The sequence below is a fragment of the Amblyraja radiata genome, chromosome 7 (assembly GCF_010909765.2).
Source record: "Amblyraja radiata isolate CabotCenter1 chromosome 7, sAmbRad1.1.pri, whole genome shotgun sequence".
NCBI classification, from domain to species: Eukaryota; Metazoa; Chordata; class Chondrichthyes; order Rajiformes; family Rajidae; genus Amblyraja; species Amblyraja radiata.
This window is the reverse complement of record NC_045962.1, coordinates 47,888,170-47,911,567: the sequence shown is the minus strand read 5'-3', so window position 1 is coordinate 47,911,567 and position 23,398 is coordinate 47,888,170. Positions and strand designations below refer to the sequence as shown.

Sequence of the window (23,398 nt, the reverse complement as noted above, 5' to 3'; positions counted from 1 at the left end):
CCTTCGCTCCGTAGATGCTGTCATACCCGCTGAGTTTCTCCACCTCTTTTGTCTGCCAAGTTCCATGATTGATTCAACATAGTCACCTACTTCCATGACTCATCTTCTTAGTGGGCACAGAGTAAAATAGGTACTATGTACATTCAAAAGTATGCAATAGGTCTGGTCAGGTAATAATAATAATAGTAACAAGTATGTTACAAGAAAAAGAAAATCAAAGTACACTTCCATTCTTTATTTCTTTTAAATCACAAAATCCTAGAGCAGAGGATATATTATGTATCCATTTCCCCCCTCTTTTGATGTTACTATGTCTACCTTCAAAGGTGTCAAACAGATCCATTCAATTCTTTATCAACTTACCTTGCTGTGACTGGGCATAACAGAGATTGATGATTGAAGATTCAAGAGGAAAAGACCCATGCTATGGCCATGTCATGATAATTTTCGGTCCTTCACAGAAAACAAGCTTGCTTCAATCTGTAGTGTGCATTTATTGACACGGGTTGATCATACGCTGAATAATCCAACCACATTTTTGTTTGGAAGTGGAAAGAAATAATAGAAATTGCATTAATTGCAACCTGTAAAAAAATTATAATTTTGCTGCATGTCATTGTGGTATATATCATGTCTTGATTGAATATGTTTAGTTAGTGACTTTATTTGAAGCAGAAATAACGTGAATGCTTCATTGAGCATCATTCCGACTGGTAACTACGCACTTCGTCCGAGCACATTATCGCACGCGTCATGCAAGCTGTCTTAAATGACCACCTAAACTGTCATTTGGCAACCTAAAAGGTTGCCTAGGTTTCCCGGCTGACAACAGCGAAAAAAAGTTAAGTGAGAGCCCTGATATTGCGTTGGGGAATGGATTGCGTTGGGGGACCAGGCTTCCAGTGTGACAGGGATCCAACAGGTCCCACTTAGTCTAGTATCTCTATAATACAAAAACTCTTTGTCTTCTTTGTGTGTGTGGTGAATTCCTATTTTCTTCCAAACGCTAGGCCACAGCCTTCCCATTGTCACACATTCTACTCACATTTTGTCCCATCGAGGCGATAAACACCTTCCCGTCGCATCCCCACCAATATTTCTGGTTTTTAATCATTTAAAGTTTTAAAAACAGCCCAAAAACTCACAATTTACGGAAACAAAAACCTGTGACGTCACAATGCAATCGCAAAGCAGGACGACACCGGGAGGGAGGGGCACTCGAGCGCTCGCGTTGCGACGGCTGCTGATGCCCGATGGCGAGTGTGGTGCCACGGGCGCTGGCTGGAGCCGAGCCTGGTGCTCGAGCTGGAGTGTGGGCCGAACCCGGGGCTTGGGATGGGGTCGTGACGGGCTGAGAAAGAAGCCGCCACTGGAACCAAGGACGAGCCTGGGCCTGGTGTTAGGGACTCGCCCAGAGATGGTCAGGGTCTGGACTGCAGCCCAGGCGGCGGCTGAGTGGACAGCTGGAGTCTATAGCCAGGGACGGGCCGAGTACGAGTTCCAGGCCCTCCTCTATGACCTGGGTAGTTCCTGGAGCAGGGAATGGGAGTGAGGGGAGGAAGATGACGGAAATGAGGAGCAGGGAAATGGGGTGGGGAGTGGGGTGGTAGAGAGAGATGGTTGGGATGTGGAGGAGGGAGATGGGGAGTGGTGGAGGAGGGAGATGCCCCCTCCCTATCTACCCTCACTCCCACCCTCTCCCTCTCTACCCTCCTCCCTCGCTATCCCCCTCCCTTACTCTCTCTACCTTCCCTCCCCCCCAATCTACCCCCTCCCACTCCCTCTACTCTCCATCTCTCTCTCTACCCCCCTCCCTCTCTGCCCCTCTCCCTCTCTACTCCCCTCCCTCTTCCTCTCTACCCCCCCCCCTCCATCTCTACCAACCTCCCCCTCCTTCTCTACCCCACCTCCCTCTCTACCACCCATCCCTCTCTACCGCCCCTTCCTCTCTACTGCCCCTCTCTCTCTACCCCCCTCCCTCTCTGGGGATTGAAGAGGAGGGTGTGCTGGGGGGTGAGGAGAAATGAGCGGCGCCTGCGCAGTTGGGGGTTAGGTGTGACTGGTGCAATATTGCATTGGGGGAAGCTTGCAGACCCAACCTGCACTTGGTCTAGTACATAACTAAAACTCTCATCTTGTTATCTTCTGCTTTGCGTTATTTTTACATTTGTGCAAAAACGGTACATGATAGCGCTACGATTTTTCGCCAGCCTACTCACCATTCTCCTGTGCTACAAGTGCAACAAGTTTTGTTCTGATCGGTGGCATATTTTAAAATTTATTAAGGTTTAAAAATCTTAAAGGCCGTGCATGCGCAGATTGGTCTCCTCTCCTGTCAGTCACTGCCAGGACGGCAACGCCCCTTCCTGCACCATCGCCGCACTGATTGGCCGCGTCTGCTGTCAGTCACCGTCGGCACCCATCTCTGCCCGCCGTTGCCCGGCACGGTTTCTGGTCGGCGCGGTCAACCTCTGGTCAAGGAAACCTCTGGTCAGAAGAGCGGCAACCTCGAGATCCTGGGGAGGTAAGGAGGGAGTGGGCGAATAGAGGGAGAGGAGGGGGTAGGGAGGGAGAGGGGGAAAGTGGGGTAGGTGAGGAGGGAGAGTGTGGAAGGAGGGGGATGGAGGGAGAGGGAGGAGAAAGTGGAGGAGGTGAGGAGGGATAGTGGGGGAGTAGGAGGGTTAGAAGGAGAGAAACGGGGTAGGGAGGGGAGAGTAGTGAGGGAGGGAGGGAGTGACGGGGTAGGGGAAAGGAGAGGTGAGGGAGGGATTGGGGGAGGGTAGGAGGAGAGGGGAAAGAAGAGGGAGAGTGGGGAGGAGGGGGAATAGAAGGAGAGGTGGGGGAGGTAGGGAGTGGGGAATAGAGCGAGAGGAGGGCAATGGGGGAGGTGATAAGGGAGACTGGGGGATTGAGGAAGAGGAGGTGGTAGGGAGGGAAGTGGGGGAGGTAAGGAGGGAGAGTGGGGAGGAGGGGGATAGAGGGGTGGGGGGTAGAGGAGTTATGGAGGGAGGGAGTGACTGAAGGTAGGGGATAGGTGAGGGAGGGATTGGTGGAGGGGAGGAGAGGAGAAAGAAGAGGGAGGGGAGGAGGGGGAATAGAGGGAGAGAGTGGAGAGGAGGGGGAATAGAGGGAGAAGAGGGGGGTGGGGGAGATTGGGAGTGGGAACTAGAGGGAGAGGAGGGCAGTGGGGAGGTGAGGATGGATAGTGGGGGGATAGGGGGAGGTGAGGTGTAGAATAGAGGAATATGAGGGGGGTAGGGAGGGAAGAGTTATGGAGGGAGGAAGGGAGTGACAAGATCGGGGAAAGGAGAGGGAGGGAGACATGAGGGATTGGGGGAGGGGTGGTGGAGAAGGGAAAGAATAGGGAGGGTGAAGAGGAGGGGGAGGGAGTGCTGGGGGATGAGGGGAAATGAGCCGCGTCTGCGCAGTTGAGGGCTATGGGTGAGTGGTGGAACATTGCGTTGGGGGACCAGGCCTCCCGTGGGGCTTCATCTAGCATTTTATAAAACTGACGGTGCCTTGGGAGAACTTAGTGGATGAGCCTTATGAAAGGAAAAAGCCTACATATGTAGAGTTAGAAACAAAGAAAATAGGTGCAGGAGGAGGCCATTCGGCCTTTCGAGGCAGCACCGCCATTCATTGTGATCATGGCTGATCGTCCCCTATCAATAACCCGTGCCTGACTTCTCCCCATATCCCTTGACCCCACTAGTCCCTAGAGCTCTATCTAACTCTCTCTTAAATCCATCCAGTGACTTGGCCTCCACTGCCCTCTGTGGCAGGGAATTCCATAAATTCACAACTCTCTGGGTGAAAAAGTTTTTTCTCACCTCAGTCTTAAATGACCTCCCCTTTATTCTAAGACTGTGGCCCCTGGCTCAGGACTCGTCCAACATCTAGCTTGTCCAGTCCTTTTATAATTTTATATGTTTCTATAAGACACCCCCACCCCTTCATCCTTCTAAACTCCAGTGAATACAAGCCTAGACTTTTCAATCTTTCCTCATATGACAGTCCCGCCATCCCAGGGATCAATCTCGTGAACCTACGCTGCACTACCTCAATCACAAGGATGTCCTTCCTCAAATTAGGAAACCAAAACTGCACACAATACTCCAGATATGGTCTCACCAGAGCCCTATACAACTGCAGAAGAACCTCTTTACTCCTATACTGAAACCCTCTTTTTATGAAGGCCAACATTCCATTAGCTTTCTTCACTGCCTGCTGTACCTGTAAGCCAACTCTCAGTGACCGGTGTACAAGGACGCCCAGGTCTCGCTGCACCTCCCCCTCACCTAACCTAACCTAACCCCATTGAGATAATAATCTGGCCCCTTGTTTTTGCCGCAAAGTGGATAACCTCACATTTATCTATATTATACTGCATTTGCCACGCATCTGCCCACTCACTCAACATGTCCAGGTCACCCTGCAACCTCCTAACATCCTCTTCACAGTTCACACTGCCACCCAGCTTTGTGTCATCTGCAAACTTGCTAGTGTTGCTCCTAATTCCCTCTTCCAAATCATTAATATATATGGTAAACAGTTGCGGCCGCAATACCGAGCCTTGCGGCACTCCACTCGCCACTGCCTGCCATTCTGAAAAGGACCCGTTCACTCCTACGCTTTGCTTCCGGTCTTCCAACCAATTTTCTATCCATGTCAACACCCTACCCCCAATACCATGTGCTCTAATTTTAGTCACCAGTCTCCCGTGCGGGACCTTATCAAAGGCTTTCTGAAAGTCTAGATATACTACATCCACTGGCACCCCTTCATCCATTTTACTTGTCACATCCTCAAAAAATTCCAGAAGATTAGTCAAGCATGATTTCCCTTTCATAAATCCATGTTGACTCGGACTAATCCTTTTACTGCTATCCAAATGCCCCATTATTACCTCTTTAATAATTGACTCCAGCATCTTTCCCACCACCGAAGTCAGGCTAACTGGTCTGTAATTCCCCCGTTTTCTCTCTCACTCCTTTCTTGAAAAATGGGATAACATTAGCTATCCTCCAATCGACAGGAACTGATCCTGAATCTATTGAACATTGGAAAGTGATCACCAATGCGTCCACTATTTCTAGAACCACCACCCTGAGGACCCTGGCATGCAGGCCATCAGGCTCAGGGGATTTATCATCCTTCAGTCCCATTAGCCTACCCAATACTATTTCTCGCCTAATGAAAATTTATTTCAGTTCCTCTACCCCCTTAGATCCTCTGTCCTCCAGTACATCTGGGAGATTGTTTGTGTCTTCCTTAGTGAAGAGCAGCAGAAGTTGAGCAGCGAGGTGTAGAACAAGAGTACGTGTGGTAGGTGGGTTGTAGAGGTTTCATAGCGAGATCGACTACGTTGCTATTTGGAGTGCTTGGAATTTGTGGACCGAGTTTGGGTCAGGCTGTAAAGCAGATGTCAGAGGCTGCCGGGCAAGGCAGTAGGTAGATTTGGTGGAGAAGAAATAGTGTCAGTTGGGGACAGAAAGAAAATGTATGACATACGGTATGTGTATTTCTTTGTAATTATAGTCTGTGTAATTGTATCCCGGTTTTATGCAACGGTAATGTTTGCGGTGTTACAAGTTTAATGATGGGCTGGGATTAGTGGAAGATAGGATGCAGGTGTTTAGCATTTGTTAGAGTTAGTTAATTGACTGCAACTTCCTTTATTTAGTAGCATTGGTGTAAGTGCAGGTATTGAGGGGGTTTGTTCTGTGACGCCAGAACTAACTGTTAAACTGGCCTGACCTGACCTGTTGTGTGACTAACTCAACAAAACACCAGTGAAGGGAGGTACACAAAATTGCTGGGGAAACTCAGCGGGTGCAGCAGCATCTATGGAGCGAAGGAAATAGGCGACGTTTCGGGCCGAAACCCTTCTTCAGGCAGTGAAGGGAGGTGCCCGCTTAATAGGGAGGTTGCACGGCAGTTGAGGTCACGACCCGTGACTCATACTTTTGCCACGTAATGCCTTCTGGAGTACAAGCTGCCAGTACAGCGGGCCTGTTTTCTGTCCTAGTATTTAGACTCCACGCTGACTGGTTCCACACTTGTGGACCCGGGGCCGTCTGTCCCCGTGGCCGGAGGGGGTGCCGGTGCAGCGTGGTCAGTGACTCTGAGTGGGCGGAGGAACCAGGCTGTCACCAACTCTGCTGCAGCTGACGGGGATATTGCCGGGTGGTCGTGTGGTGGGCAGGGGTTGGGGGGGGGGGGTGCTGCGCAGTCAGTGACTCTGGGTGGGTGGAGGGACCAGACTGTCCCCAACTCTGCTGCAGCTGACGGGGATATTGCCGGGTGGTCGTGGGGGGGTAGTGGGCTGCGCAGTCAGTGACTCTGGGTGGGTGGAGGGACCAGACTGTCCCCAATTCTGCTGCAGCTGACGGGGATATTGCCAGGTGGTCGTGTGGTGGGCAGGGGTCGGGGGGGGGGGGGTGCTGCGCAGTCAGTGACTCTGGGTGGGTGGAGGGACCAGACTGTCCCCAACTCTGCTGCAGCTGACGGGGATATTGCCGGGTGGTCGTGTGGGGGTGGTGGGCAGGGGTCGGGGGGGTGCTGCGCAGTCAGTGACTCTGGGTGGGTGGAGGGACCAGACTGTCCCCAACTCTGCTGCAGCTGACGAGGACGTTGCCAGGTTTCATCCCCATGTGTCCGCTGCCCGGAGCCGCGGCCCCACTCCACCCGGCCTCATGTGTGGGCGCTGCCGACCCACAGCCCGTCACAGTGCGACCACACCGGGGGAGACGGGGTGGAGGGCGGCCGTGGCAGGACAGCGCTGACCCCAGGGGGAGAGTGGGGGCTGTCCCGAGGGATCCGCTCCTTCGGCCGCTTACACATTGGCGCTCGGGTTTAGAGCAAAGATACTACAGCATTTGGTTCAGAGCGCTCAGTCACCATCCACAATTATTTACAGTGCAAAAATCGACTATTTTGGCGGTTTTTAACAGGTAAGAAAGTACGCGTTTCGTGTGTTAACTGTGTATGCCGGAAGTTGCCGGATCCTCTAGGTAGCAATGTTACAAAATTTTGAGATTTTAAAAATCAAGTCTGCAATTTATCCCATCAGATAAAGCATAAAAATAAGTTTAATTTGACACCTAATTCACTTTCATATCTCAAGTATTTAAAAAGTTATGGCCATTTTCATACTCGGAAATGAGCATCTTGTTCCCTATTGATTTTCTATGGACATAACAAAAAAGCTGTGATCGTGAACAGTCAAAAGCCCATAACTTTCTTAAAAATTAAGAGAACTGAATGAAATTTTCAGTTATCATAGATTGAAGCATTCTGAAACAAATATAAAATAATCTTACTTGGATGACCTGAAATTAAAGCATATAATTAGTTAGTTACCTAATTGTAGCTAATTTCAGACTTCAATTACTAGATCTAAACATCTATCCATTTCTTAATAAATGATTAACATTTTTAAATAGCCTAAATGTCCAAATAATATTCACAAATAATTCACAATAAAACATGATTTTTAAATCTCATTTACATTAATTTATAGGCCAAATGGAAGGAATTTAGTGTTTAATTGCTGTAAATAAATGTCCATTTAAATCAGCTTTCCAGTGGGTCCCTGTGGAACGCGCTGGTTTAGAACGTTCACATTGCGGTAGATTTGTGCCCCAAATGCCCAGAAAAATACTGCGGGATATAATGGGCCCAAAATGAGCTACTCGCAATATTAAACTTTGTATAAAGGGATCTTTAGAAGCCTTTTTTAATGTAAAAATATACAGCCTACCTTCAGCTGACTGCTTTATGAGACCCTGCGGTTGCTGGTGGTCGCGGGTTTAGAGATTGATTTTTAAACTACTATAACTATTATACGAGGCCTTTAAAACTAATAATAGCTTTTGCGACGGGGTCTTCCAGCGATTTTTCGTTAATAATTAACTAGGCTGAACATCTTCGATTTGAACAGAAATCGCCTCAGCGCAGAAGGAGAAGAGGAGGGAAGAGACTGGAGACCTAAGACTTTTGCCTCCATCACAGTGAGGAGATGTTGGGTGGACTCACTGTGGTGGATGTTAATATGTGTTTATTGTTGTTTTTTATTGTATTGTATTATATGTATGACTGCTTAAATTTCGTTCAGATTTCGGTCTGGATGACAATAAAAAGGCTATTCTATTCTAGAGAAAATCGCGTTTTAAACCCGCCCCCTCTAAACGGCGCCAAAATCGCGCACACCCGCAGCGACAGATTTTCAGCGACGCTTCAGGTAAGCTTTGTAACATACCTACTCTAGGGTTCAGCTGCTCCGTGCGTCACGCCTTTTGACCCGATGACCTTGCGTGCAACCCCCCCCCCCCCCCCCCCTTGCATATACTTGCATCTATATGATCAGTTATTTTAATGAACTAGTTAACATGAAGGTACTTGTTTATTGCAAACGGAGTAATTTATTGTTGGTTAGTTATTAGTCCTTTGCTATTAGTTAGATAATGCTTTGGTTTTCTTATTTGTGCGCTTATTCTGGAGTTATAGCACGTACTTTGTGTTTTAATTGTAACATGGACTTCTGTGTGGGATGCTCTTGGTGATCAGACCTGATTTTATTCCCGATGCCAATCCTGTCAGGACAACGAGCTTTCGCGGTCTGGTTTAAAAACTCTAAATCTATAACTGGGATTTGAAAATGGCACCAAATCTGGCGGCTCTGTATGGTAAATCAGTGTACTGCTATTATACACTTGTACTGTATCTGAGATGCTCAGCGGATGGAGGGAATGGGTTGCCGACGTTTTGAGGTCGAGGATCCTTTTTTCCAAATGTTTTTGTTTCGTTTTCGATGCGTATGACAATCAAACTCTCTTGAGGTCACCTACTCGATGGGTTACAAACAGAACAAAAACAATGAGGTGAGGACGATTAGAGGGTGAGAAAAAAAGAATTTGAGAGAATTAAGCAGATTTCTCAAATGTATTTGTCGAAACTCTTTCTGACCAGTTTGCAAATTGCCTCTCCCCTCTCGCCTGTCTCCCGTTCTGCATCGAGCTTCCCCACACTTTCTGTTAGCTGGAGCTGGAGCGTCTCCTGCATTCACGCAAAACCACAACTATTCCGTTTCTCCTCTCCCGGCTCTCGCACTCTTCCTGTCGCCGTCTCTGTACTGTCGCCGTCTCTGTATCTCTCAGTCATTGTGTAGCATCTCTCATGTACCACACCAGAGGAAAACGTTTTCCTATTGAGTGAGAGCAGCCTATCGGGACCGAGATGGGCAGAATCGCAGTTTCGGTTTCGTTTCCAGCTATTTGTTTGTCTCGATTAAGGAAGGAGGAATGAAAGGGAGAGAGAGAGATGGGGGGAGAGTAGTCCTATCGGGGATTGAGAAGGCAAAGACAATGTCTCTAGACCGCGTCCGGGATTACTGCACTCAGACCCTGTGCTCCCACCGCGGCTCGCTGGACTACTACAGTTTGCGCAGGGAGGTCTCCGGCTATTTCAAGGTGCCGGATGGGGAGCTGAGGAGGGTGCTGGCCGACGGGCAGTTGTTCACCAAAGTGCCGCCCGATGATGAGAGGCTGCAGCTCAGCGACGGCACATTGCTGATCGCCACCACTCCGGCCAGGCTGTGCAAAGACTTCCTTAAGAAGGACTGTAGCAGCGGTGCCTGCGACCAACTCCACCTCTGCAAGTTCTTCCTCTACGACAATTGCAAGTTCGCCAAGGGAAGGTAAAAAAAAAAAGTCGGTTCTTCCTGTATGAGAAAGGCAGGATTAACAGGGGGTCATGTAAAGTGAGAGCAGAACATGTGATCAATAACCTGGTCGGAGGGGAGGTGTGTTAAAGGAGGGAGGAGGGTTGGGGGACGGGGATGATTGTGAACCGGGCTTGTGACACACGAAACGAGAGCGGAGGCCAGGGCTGAGAGAAATCGGGACTCTCACTCCCGCGGAGCCGAAGAGTTTACTGAGAAGCAACGCAGCGAAGGGGTGTTAACTTGGGAACACTGAGGTAGTGTTGTTCTTGTCGGGCAGCAGGGTAAAGAGTAGAAAAGGACAAAGTGCTGGAGTAAATCAGCAAGTCGGGCAGCATCTCCGGAGAACATGAATAGGTGACATTTCGGGTCGAGACCCAACTTCAGGAGCAGGTTAAGGTTACAACACTACCCCTGACATAAAGTTAAACAATAGTGTGTGGTACATAAGAATGCTGGAGAAACTCAGCTGGTGCAGCAGCATCTATGGAGCGAAGGAAATGGGCAACGTTTCGGGCCGAAACCCTTCTTCAGACAATAGTGTGTTTACCTTTATAACCTTTAAATCCTCTGTTGCCAATATCCTGCATCGGATTGTGCCATTGGCAACAGGAAAGGTGAGTCATCCTCCTGAGTCAACCGCAGTGGTTGCAACATTTTAATTTAAGTTCAACAAAACTTTTCAAAAACAAAACCAAAACAAAAGCTTAAAAAAGCAGATGAGCCAGAGGGACTGCAGATGCTGTAATCTGGAGCAATGACATTTGACAGGCATATGGAGTCTGGTTGGGCAGGAGGAGGGATGGAACTGGGAGGCAGTCCAGCTCTCCCTGCTACATCTTCCGGTGCACTGGAATAATAATAATAATAATATATTTTATTGTCATTGCACATAAGTGCAACGAGATTTGGTATGCAGCTTCCATCCAACGTCATAACTTAAATAACTAATAAAATTTAGATTTAGATACCCCGAGAACATGGTTTGTAAAAAGAACATTACTGAAGTGCAGATGTGTCTGTGCGATGTGACCATCCGGGGGAGACAGCCCATGGGGGGGTGGGGGGCACTCAGCAGGGCCGGTTCAGGGCCACTATAGCTCTGGGAATGAAGCTGTTCCTGAGTCTGGAGGTTCGGGCGTAGAAGGCGTTGTAACGTCTGCCGGAGGGAAGTATTTCGAACAGTCCATTACAAGGGTCTGACGGCCTTCCTGAGGCACCGTGTGTGGTAGATGCCCTCCAAGGCTGGTAGCTGTGTCCCAATAATCTTCTGCGCTCTGTGGATGACGCGCTGAAGAGCTCTCCTCTCCGGCTCCGTGCAGCTGAGATACCACACAGAGATGCCACACGTTAATATGCTCTCTGTGGTGCAGCGGTAGAAGGTTGTCAGCAGCTGTTGGGGCAGACCAGTTTTTTTTTAAAGGTTCTCAGGAATTAACATACCAGACCACGCTGTAACCAGTCAGGATACATCACACGACATCTGAAGACTTTCCAGGCTGACATTCCATTAGTTTTCTAGATATACTGCTCGATTGGGAACACCATTTTTCAAGGGGCCGCATTAAACTGAGACCCCATCTGTCTTCAAAAATTAATATAGAAATTGAATGGGCAGACTTTCTAGGCTAAATTGCTGAGGTGTGCACATCTCTGTCAATCTAAAAGGAATCCATCAGCAGAGCACAGTTGTTTTGGGATCCGCAATCAATGTAGGGAAGTCCAGGACATCTGAATGTTGATGTTGGATCAGAACCAGGACATGATCATGCGTTTACTTGTTAGCATTTCCTATGGACAGACTGGCTGCCACATTTACATCACAGCAATTAATATTGAATGGCATGTGGTTGTAAAACTTGATATGCCACTTGTCTAAAGGTGATGGGTCAACAGGTTTATTCAGTAACAGGTCCCAAGTTCATTTCCCAGCCTTAGTAGAGTTAAACATAGTATTATGTTATTTTTTAAATGGTAATGCAGAAAAAAATCTGGGACCTGATGGATTCCATCTCAAGATATCAATAATTCACACTAGTAAATTGTGTGCATTATTTGCTACTGCAGTTATTGGATCTTTCTCTGTCCCTAACGCTACAATGTTGTAAACTGTATATTGTACTCTGGTGTTTTGCACTTTGCACTATCTGTTTTACTTGTGAATTGTGTGGTCTGGTTTAATTGGTTAGTACGCAAACAAATGCGTTTCACTATTTCGGTATACATAACACAAAAAAAAAAGCACAAAGACTTTGCAAACTCTAGATTTGTTTCCCTTGTCTGGGGAAGATTAGTAACATCATTGTAAGTGTTACTCCATGCTTGGGAACTATAGACCAGTGACCCTGTGGTAGGCAAGTTACTGGAGAGGATTCTGAGGGATAAGATATAAGGAAAATGAGGAAGCTCTGCGGCGGAACAGAAATGAAGCTTCCGTGAGGCGCCACGGAGCCGTACAAAATGAGTACAAAGGCCTGGAAGCCACTGAGAATGAAGACCCGGCAGGCTGCCCGCAACCATGTGCGGCGCCTGACCAGGTTCTCCACTGCGGAGAATGGCCCGGCGGCCCTCTGCCTACGGGGGAAAGCTCAGAAGCCCCGAAGACCAGAGAGTCGAGGAGGAAGCCTCTGGTGATGACAAACGCAAGGAGTGGGTCAATAGGAGAAGCAGGGGGAATTGCCTCCAGCACCTTCAAGGTCAGCTGCAGGAGGCGCCTCTGGAACATAAAGCTGATCAGGCGAGGAGAGGGCCGTCGGGTCATGGGCCTGCAGTAGCAGCCTGGGGCTTACCTGGGCTTGCTTAGATCGGGTGAACGTCAGTAATTCCAGCCTGTGGACCAGACTTTGGTCTTTTTCTTTGTAAACAGCGCCAACACATGCCGACTGCGCATTTGTGGGTTGTGTAAAAGAATTCCACTGTGCTAGGCATATGTGACAATAGCCACTGAACCATATATGCATTTGGATAGACAGGGATTGATTAGGGATAGTCAGCATCGTTTTGTACATGGGGGATCGTGACTTACAAATCTGGTTGAAAATTTTATAATCAAAATTGTTTCCAAGTGCAAATTCATAGACATTGTCTACAGAGACATCAGCAAAGCCCTTAAGGTTGTGCATGGTTGGCTGCTTTGGAAGGCTAGATCACATGGGATCCAGGGAGAGCTAGCTGGATGGATAGATAATTGGCTTAATGGAAGGATGATGGTGGAAGGTTGTTTATCAGACTGGTGCCTTGGGGATTGTTGCTGGGTCCATTGCTGTTTGTGGTTTATATCAACAATTTGGATGAGATTGTGCATCAAGACATGATTAGTAAGTTTGGAGATGACGTTAAAGTGGGTGGTATGAAGGTATCGTCAATAATAAAGATGGTGTTCAAAAATTATAGGAGGATCTTGATCAACTGGGCAAGTCTGCTGAGGAATGGCTAATGTTGTTTAATAAAGATAAATGTGAGGTATTGCTCTTTGGGAAGTCAAACCCGGGCAGGATCCTGGGCAGTGAACGGTAGGGTCCTGAGAAGTGTAGAGCAGAGAAAACTAGGAATACAGGTAATGGTTCCCTGAAAATGACATTGCAGGTAGATAGGGTGGTAAAGAAAATGTGGTAAATTGGCTTTCAGGGATTGAGTGTGTTGGGATGTGATGTTATAGATGTTGGTGAGGCTGCATCTCACCCCTCTCACCCTGGCCACAAACTCTTTGAATCACTTCCCTCTGGAAGGTGACTCCAGACTGTCAAAGCTGCCACAGCCAGACATGAAAACAGTTTTTTTTCCATGAGTAGTAGCTCTACTCAAAAAACAAAAATCTGTAGCCTCCTTTTGCTCTGGTATTTCATTTAATTCACATGTTTAATTGATAATGTTTTCTTTTTGATGTTTTATGTGTCATTCTTAGCTATCACTTTGTCATGTTGTTACTTGCAGGTAGAGCACTGAGGCAAATTCCTTGTAGGGTAATATACTTGGTCAATAAACCTATTTATTCATTCATTCATCCATTTGCAGTCTTGTGTTCAGTTTTGGTCACCCTGGTACAAGAAGAATGTCATTAAGCTTGAATGAGTGCAGAGAAGATTTTGCCAGGAATTGATGGCCTGAGATATAGAGAGAAATTGAGTTGTCTAGTACTTTATTCCTTGGACAGCAAGAGGCTGAGGGATTATCTTATAGAGGTGTATACAATGAGATGTACTTTTACCAGAGTAGGGAATTCAAGAACTAGAGGACATAGGTTTAAGGTGAGAGGAGAAAGATTTAATAGGAACCTGAGGGGTGACATTTTCACACAGTGAGTGGTGAGTATATGGAATGGGCTGCCAGAGAAGTTAGTTTATGTTCATTAGTTACCGGAGCAGAATTAGGCCATTTGGACCATCAAGTCTACTCTGCCATTCAATTACGGCTGATTGATCTTTCCTTCTCAGCCCCATTCTCATGCCCTCTTCCCATAACCCCTGATACTAGTACTAATCAATAATCTGTCACTCTCTGCCTTAAAAAATATATTAATTGGCTTGGCCTCCGCATCCTTCTGTGGCAATGAATTTCACAGATTTGCCACCCTCTGACTAAAGAAATTCCTCCTCATCTTTCTAAAGATACATCCTTTTATTCAGATGCTATGACCTCTGATTCTAGACTCTCCCACTAGTGGAAAGATCCTCTTCACATCAACTCTATCCAGGCCTTTCACTATTCAGTAAGTTTCAATGAGGGGGGCCCCTCATCCTCCTAAACTTCAGCGAGTATAGGCCCAGTGCAGTCAAATGCTCATCTGTTAAACCAATCATTCCTGGGATCATTCTCGTAAACCACCTCTGGGCCCTCTCCAACGCCAGCACATCCTTCCTCAGATTTGGGGCCCAAAACTGCTTACAATACTCTAAATGCGGTCTGATTTATATCCTAGTCTTCTCAAAATAAATGCTAGCATTGCATTTGCCTTCCTTACTACCAGTTCAACTTGCAAATTAACTTTTTGGGAAACCTGTACCAGCACTCTTTGGACCTCTGTACCAACAATTTCTGAATTCTCTCCCCATTTAGAAAATAGTTGTGAAAATAGTCTTTATTCCTACTACCAAAATGCATGACTCGACACTTTGCTATGCGGTATTCCATCTCCCACTTCTCAGACCACTCTCTCAACCCGTCCAAGTCCTTCTGCAGAGTTCCTGCTTTCTCTTCACCACCTACCCCTCTATCCCTACACGTATCACCTGCAAACTTGGGAACAAAGCCTCCAGATGTCATTTGTGCCCTTTAGCCAGGTTACTGTTCGGCGGTCTGTAACTAACCACTGTCGGGGTCTTTTTACCCTTGGAGTTTCAGGTAGCTGAGGCAGGTATTATAACGACATTAACAAAACATTTGGACAAGTCCATCGATAGGAGAGATATGGGCCAAACGTGCACAGGTAGTACTAGAATAGAAGGGCATCTTGGTAGGCATGGACAAGTTGAGCTGAAGGGCCTATTTCTTGTGTGTGACTATTGAAAAAGTGAGAGGAAAGGTAACCAGTCTTGACAGTTTGATGCTAATTACAGGGAAGTTAATGAAATATAATACAGAGAGTTTGACGAAGCAGTTGGGCAAAAATAAACCGGTGAGAGGGGCAGTAAGGATGACTTAATGGTGTGTCATATGCATATCATACAACCAACTCATGACTAATCCAGTTAAAGTTTCCAGAGATTATTGCTGAATGAATAGAAAGTCATCTATTGGACTTCCAAAAGACACTGGATTATGTACAGTTAGGGAGGCACAATGGTGCAGCACTCCGGGTTCCATCATGGCCTCGGGTGCTGTCTGTATGGAGTTTGCATATTCTCCTTGTGATCACGTGAGTTTCCTCAGGGTACTCTGATTTCCTCCCAGAGCAGGATGAGTGAACCAAGGAATTGTGAAGGGAGTGGTCTCTGTGGAAAGCGGGAAGGGATGGAGATGAGAAGATGTGATTAGTGGTGGGATCATATTGGAGGTGACGGACATTTACTACATACACTATTGTTGAGTTGTTTGCAAGGTCCATGCCCTCAAATGAAAAATTGGCTGCTCAGTTGAGGAAGTTCCCTTTGAGAAGTAGATATGTTCCCAAGGGCGACATTAGCTTTCCCAGGGACCAGAGAGGAGAGGGACAGTTCGCTGGTGAACTATTTGCGGAGGATAGGCGGTCGGGCTGAAGACAAACTGAGGTGAGGCGGTCACACTGCGAGAATAAAGAGGGACCTGGAGGGGTTTGGGGGCGAGGATAAGGTGAGGGAGGAAGGTGCTGACAATAAAAAGGGACCATCGGGACTCTAACAGGGCTCTCACTTCACTTTTTTTTTCTCTGTTTCCAGCTGGGCAACCTAGGCAGCTTTTTAGGTTGTCAAATGACAGTTTAGGTGGTCATTTAAGACGGCTTGCATGACGCGTGCCATATTGTGCTCGGACGAAGTGCGTAGTTACCAGTTGGAATTATGCTCAATGGAGCATTTTCACATATTAGTTCTGCTTCAAATAAAGTCACAAACTAAACATATTCACCAATCAAGACATGATATATACCGCAATGACATGCAGCAAAATTATAACACAGTATCTCAACTCTTTTTACACATTGCAATGAATGCAATTTCTATTATTTCTTTCCACTTCCAAACAAAAATGTGGTTGGATTATTCAGCGTATGATCAACCTTGGTGAGACCAAGCGCAGGCTTGGCGATCGCTTCGCACAACACCTCCACTCTGTTCGCAATAACCAACCTGATCTCCCGGTGGCTCAGCACTTCAACTCCCCCTCCCATTCCGAATCCGACCTTTCTGTCCGGGGCCTCCTCCATGGCAAGAGTGAGGCCCACCATAAATTGGAGGAGCAGCACCTCATATTTCACTTGGGCAGTTTACACCCCAGCGGTATGAACATTGACTTCTCCAATTTCAGGTGCTTTCTCCCTCCTTCCCCTCCCATTCCCAGCTCTTCCACAGCATACTGTCTCCACCTCTTCTTATCTTCACACCCCCCCCCCCCCCCCCCCCCCCCCCCCCCCCCCCCCGACATCAGTCTGAAAAGAGTATCGACCCGAAACGTCACCTATTCCATCGCTCCATAGATGCTGCCTCACCCGCTGATTTTCTCCAGCTTTTTTGTCTACCAACGGGATCCCATCACTGGCCACATCATCCCATCTCCTCCCCTGTCGGCTTTCCGCAGAGACAGCTCCCTCCGTAACTCCGTGGTCAATTCGTCCCTTCCCACCCAAGATACCCCCTTTCCTGGCACTTTCCCTTGCAACTTCAGGAAATGCTACACTTGTCGCTTTACCTCCCCCCCCTTGACACCATTCAAGGACCCAAGCAGTCTTTCCAGGTGCGGCAGAGGTTCACCTGCACCTCCTCCAACCTCATCTATTGCATACGCTACTCTAGATGTCAGCAGCTCTACATCGGTGAGACCAAGCGTAGGCTTGGCGATCGCTTCGCCCAACACCTCCGCTCGGTTCGCAATAACCAACCTGATCTCCCGGTGGCTCAGCTCTTCAACTCCTCCCATTCCGAATCTGACCTTTCTGGCCTGGGCCTCCTCCATGGCCAGAGTGAGGCCCACCGTAAATTGGAGAAGCAGCACCTCATATTTCGATGGGCAGTTTACACCCCAGCGGTATGAACATTGACTTCTCCAATTTTAGGTAGTCCCTGCTTTCTCCTCCCCTTCCTAGCTCCCCCTCAGCCAACTGTCTCCGCCTCTTCCTTTCTTCTTCCCGCCCCCCCCACCCTCACATCAGTCTGAAGAAGGGTCTCGACCCGAAACGTCGCCTATTTCCTTCGTTCCATAGATGCTGCCTCACCCGCTGAGTTTCCCCTGTATTTTTGTCTACCCATTCACACAAGTTCTGTTATCCCACTTTCTTCACCCACTCCCTACACATTAGGGGCAATTTTACAGAGACGAGTTAACCTACAGAGCCAATGCGTCTTTGGGATGTGGGAGGAAACCCACACGCTTGCAGGGAGAATGTGCAAATTCAACCCAGACAGTGCCCGAGGACAGGATTGAACACAGATCTCTGGCATGTAAGGCAGCAGGTCCACCAGCTGTGCAACTATATTTTGTTTTCCAACAGACAAAAAATTATACGTTGATAACTTTGGTTACTAAAAAAAAATGAAACTATCCATTTTCAGTCTTAAATCTCTAAGTGACTCTATGTCCCCCCTTTACAGCTACTGTATGTTTTAATTCAGTTTAAGACTATGGGGCAGTACATTGGCCACAACGTTGCTGCCTAAAAGTGTCAGAGACCCGGAATTGATCCTGAATATGGGTGCTGGCTGAATGGAGTTTGCTCCTTTTCCCTTTGATCGCATGGGTTTTCTCTGGGTGCTCTTGTTTCCTTCCACATTCCAAAGGTGTGCAGGACCCTTTTTCAGACCCAACCCGAAACATAATATTTTCCTTTTGTCCAGAGATTTTGTCTGACTTGTTGAGTTACTCCAGCTGTTTGTGTCTATCTTCAGTTCAAACCAGCATCTGCAGTACCTTCGGAGACACACACACACACACACACACTAATAGTCTTATATAAATATACACTGTTTTGCTTTCTCATTTATAACATTGATTACAGAGTACTATGTTTACATATTCTGTTGTGTTGCTGCAAGTAAGGATTTCATTGTTCTTACTGGGACATGAGAGAATAAAACACTCTTGACTCTTGACTTGCGTCGCTAATGTGTGGGATAGAACTAGTGTACGGGTGGTCGGCGTGGACTCGATGGGCCTGATTCCACGCTGTATCTTTAAATTAAACTAAAAACACTAAAACCAGAGGAAATATAAAGAAGGGTCTCTACCAGAAACATCACCCAATTTCTTCTATCCAGAGATGCTGGCTGTTCCATGGAGTTCCCCCGCATAATTAAAGCATGGAATAGTCTTCACCCTACCATAGTTACTCAACCAGATGCAACTAAATTTAAAGTAGCTCTTTTTTCCCCAAGAACCCTTTTTTGCTTGTCCAAGTCAAGAGTTTTATTGTCATGTGTCCCAGATAGGACAATAAAATTCTTGCTTGCTGCAGTGCAACAGAATATGTAAATGTAATACAGAACAGGAGATAAAAGTTCAGTGTGTCTATATACCATAGACCATATATATACACAATAAATAAACAGATAAAGTGCAATAAGCTTAAGAAGGAACTGCAGTTGCTGGAAAATCGAAGGTAGACAAAAATGCTGGAGAAACTCAGCGGGTGAGGCAGCATCTATGGAGCGAAGGAAATAGGCAACGTTTCGGATCGAGACCCTTCAGACGAAGAAGGGTCTCGACCCGAAACGTTGCCTATTTCCTTCGCTCCGCTGAGTTTCTCCAGCATTTTTGTCTAACTTCTAAGTGCAATAGGCTGTTATTTTTCAGAGTTTGGTGGTGGTGGGTCCACTCTAGTTTAAATTCCATTTGGAATATTTTTTGGGTGACCAGGAAACCAAGAAGCAAGAGTTACTCCAGCTTCAGGGAGTGATTCTGCGTTGGTTGTGATTCTGCGTTGGTTTTCATCGGTCGCGGCGACCGGACAGCAATGGCCGCCAGATCTCCCAAAATGCAAACGGAGGGAGAGTTTTTTTCCATATCGGTAGAGATTTCACTTTTCATTCCAAGTATCCACTCCTCATTAAATTTCGTTGTGTTTATGTACACTTTTAAAAATCCTTCCCCCCCCCCCCCCCCCCGCATCTCGCCTAAAAGACGTCATTTAAAAACAGCCGCACTGCTGATTCCTGAGCCGCTTGAGTTGGAGGACCACGTCTCCCGTGGGAGCCACGGGTAGGGAACGGCTGCGTTGGGGGAGCAGACCCAACGGGTCTGCACTTGGTCTAGTTATACAATAGAATTGCTCAGATGGTAACTTTTGTGTGAGGAACTTATGTTAAGTTGCAAGAGAAGGACTTGGGAGCTGGGGTTTTCAGAAATACATGTCTCCACAAAGAAATAAATTGCAAAGAATACACACAGGAGAATAGATGGCTTATCATAACATGGAAAAGTTGATCTGAATAGGCATAGCTTTGTTTGCTTTGAAGCTGCTATAACGCTGTCAGATGTTGTATTTGGTTTAGTTTGGTGTTTAGAGTATAGGCTATTGATGAGGTTTCTTCTCAGGACATGGGCATCGTTTGCCCTTTCTTTGTGACACATCTTTGAGCTCGGGTGTGTCATAAAGGGGATTTATGGATGTTTATGTTGGGTCTTAGGCAGAAAGGCTAGATAATAGTCTGTGATCTGGTTTGTGCTGTTTAAATGTATTTATGTTGAGACAAGAAATAAGCCATAGGTGATGGTTGTGTGACTTTTGTATAAGGGTGATTTCTTATGTTTATAGAAAACTGAGAAAATAACTGTTTTGATATCTTCCATTTGCTGTGTGGAATGCTATTAATTAGATAGAAGGGGGAGGTTGACAGTAGATGGTCTTCGTGTAGTTGGGGTTGAGAATTGTAGAAATAACTTAAGTCCTTACCACTTTGTGAGAATGGGGCAAAACTCATATTTAATCCATAAGTAACTGTATTTTAATTATGTAGTTGTAGGGAAATTATATGTGAAGTGTATTATGTTTTAATTAGGATTGTAAGTATTAGACTTTGTTTAAATCTGAGGTTTTAGAAATAACTTTATTTTCCAAAAGTAAAAATATATGTATTGTGTGATTACTGTATGATGTGTATTTTATATTCTGAGAGGTGGTCTCTGAGAATTAATTTTATATTTCTGTGGTTTTACTTCATTGAAATAAAATGATTTTGAGCAAAGATATTAAAGAAAACCACAGAGGGAGCAAGGGTTGTAAAGAGGCCAGAAAAGGGAAAATTATGTGACGATACGTGTTGTCAATCACTGGAAAGGAATTAGTTGATTGGTTAATACAAATAAGCTAAATGTATGGTAAACCATAATGATTGGTTAATAGTTTGCCACTCCTTCTGTACCATAATTGTCTAATACCTATATAATGTGTTGCGTTTGTACCAAAGTCAGTAGCTCTTCCGATCTGCCCCAGAGTCTCCAGCTCTGTGTTGGAAGGTTTAAAGAATTATTCAGCGCTGTCAGAATAAAGAATCTATTTCAACAGCAAGAGTTTGAATCAAATTTTCTTGAATTGGACTGACAAAAGAACTCAGTTTAACACGCAGGTGGAGGATGTGCAGGCCGTGGCAGTGCGCATGTGCAAGGCAGCCGGCCATGCCGGCGGATAAGGAGGAGGCGGAGACCCGGCGGCCCGGACACGGATGCTGATGGCGGGCGGAGACGGAGAGTGACAGAGAGAGAGAGAGATAGAGAGGAGGACCTGCTCAGAGTTGAAAGATAGGTGTCCCGTGTGCTTGCCAAGCCGGGCAAAATGGTACGGCTTTTAGGTTGCCCGGCTGGACTGTAGGTGGCCATTGGCACCCGTTCATTTCGAGCCCTATCTAACGAGTACTTCGTGGTGACTCTTTATGTACTTTGTATTATATGCACAAACAACTAATTTCACAATACCTCAGTGCCTGTGACAATAAAGTATAATTGAATCATTTAATCTTTTATCCTTGGAGAACAGCTTAAGAATAAAGAAAGACACAAGGCACTACCGACTTTGAAAAAATATTCAGCCTTTTCTATGCGTTCCTTTTCAGAATTACCTGCAATTCCTCACATGATATCCATTCTCCCCACAACTTTGCTGTCCTGCGTTCGAACAACCTTCAACACCTGAATGTGATGCAATTGCGCCAGATTCTGCTGCAGAATGATGCATCCCTCTTGCCTGAGGTATGAGGTTTGTTACTGCTCGCTTGAATTGATCTATAATGGTCGCTGCTGCAAAGTCCTGTCAACTCCTGTATGGGGGCTAGAGAGAGATATAGTGACATGTGATATAATGAATATTGAAAGGCTTGGCTTGATCCTAATTCAGCCCCAGGTGTTTTGCTTGTATATTCTCCAGTGTACTCAGATCCCCCCTTCATCCAGACCGATAAATCTCAGATCTCTACACTCCTCCAGTTTGGCTTCTTGTTCATTCTTTATTTTTGTCCTTTAACTTCAGCTATCCAAGCTGGAGGTACTAGAATATCCTCGTTCAGCCTCTCTGCCCATCATAGTGACTTTAAAATCTCTTTGAGAAAAATCACTTGGTCACCTATTTTCCCCGTCTAGTTCAGTGTCGAATTTTGTTTGATCACACATTTGTGAAAACCTATGGGAAATTTCATCATGTTATTTATTCATTTTTATGGATTTGGCTAACACCAGCATTTGTTGCCCATCCCCAATTGCTCTTGAGAAAGTAGTGGTGAGCTGCTGCCTTGAATTGTTGCCGTCTTTCTGATGAGGGTAATTCCACAGTGGTGTTTGAAAGGGAAGTTTCAGGATATAGACCTAGTAACAATGAAGAAACAATAAATATTTCTAAGTCAAGTGGTGTGTGAGGGAATCTCCAGATGGTGGTGATCCCTCGCACCTCCCTCACCCGTCCTTCTTGATGTTCGAGGTTATTGGCTTGGGAGGTGCTGTCAGCGTAGCCTGGATACATAATTCAGAGCTGCCTAGTACAGATTTTCCGTATTTTGTACGGAAATGTGACAAGAATAGGGATGTACGGTTTGGCTTTGTTAGATACAAATTTTTTTTAAATCGGTCTGACTTCCTGTTTCATCTTGCTGCTTAAAAAATGCAAGGATATAAAAAGTCATACTGTACCTCTAAAAATTATAGCAGATTAAATCTATTAGTGTTTTAAATTTCAAGATCTGGATGATTAGTTTTGTAAGCTTTGATCTGCCTGTCCCGCTCCAGGTTTAAACAGCGCTGTGGGTTCTATTTATAGCGCTACCAGCTGGAGTACTATAGGCTTTAAACATAGCGCTATGGGCTTTACACATAGCTCTATGGGTCACAGACTGTTCGGGGAGGGAGGGAATAAGTGGGAGGGAGTAAAAAAAAAAGGAAGGAGAGGGAGGGATAGGGAGGGAGAGAGAACGAGGGAGGGAGAGGGAGGCTTCCAAAATGGCTTCTACATCATCATCTGGTGCTAAAAGCAGGAAGCAGCCGTTCAAACAGCAGTTTACAAGGAGATGGCAATGAATGCACTGTCAATTGGTAGCAAAGTTGTGCATTCTTGTACTCTTAAGGGCCTGTCCTACGAGCATGCGACTCCATGCGGCAAGCGCGACCTAAAGGGCTGGTCCCACCAGCATGTGCCTGTATGCGGCAAGCACGACCTAACGTGGTCGCTTGAGCCGTACGGCCTCGCGGGGTCGGTCCCACTTCAATCGCCGTAGCCGTATGGAGTTGTGCGGAGCTGGTCCCGACATCGCGCTAGGGGCTCCGAAAAACGGACTGTGTTTAAAAATTCCACGCGCCAATGGCCTGCCGGCCTGAAGCCACCTCGACGTCGTACGCACCGCCTTGACGGGCATACGCAGCCGCCTCGATGCCGTGTCACTCACTCTACCTCCGCGCGGCTCCTGCTTCTGGTTAGGTCGTGCTTGCCACATGCAGGCGCATGCTGGTGGGACCGGCCCTTTTGGTCGCGCTTGCCGTATGCAGGTCGCATGCTCGTGGGACAGGCCCTTAACATGGGTATGACCGCACATAAATAAAATAACACTTGTTTTAGCAAAATGGCACCCTGCAAAA

The 23,398-nt window shown here is 46.6% G+C and overlaps 1 protein-coding gene across 1 annotated transcript in view; it reads left to right on the top strand.

Moving 5' to 3' along the window:
• Positions 1 to 9,185: 9,185 nt before the first annotated feature.
• The window catches only part of parp12 (poly(ADP-ribose) polymerase family member 12), a 50,022-nt gene continuing 35,809 nt past the window's right edge, over positions 9,186 to 23,398 (top strand). The window contains exons 1-2 of the mRNA XM_033024395.1: positions 9,186 to 9,697; positions 21,394 to 21,529. Coding sequence (XP_032880286.1) covers positions 9,303 to 9,697; positions 21,394 to 21,529 — 531 coding nt within the window. The 5' untranslated portion in view covers positions 9,186 to 9,302. The remainder of the gene's footprint in view (positions 9,698 to 21,393; positions 21,530 to 23,398) is intronic.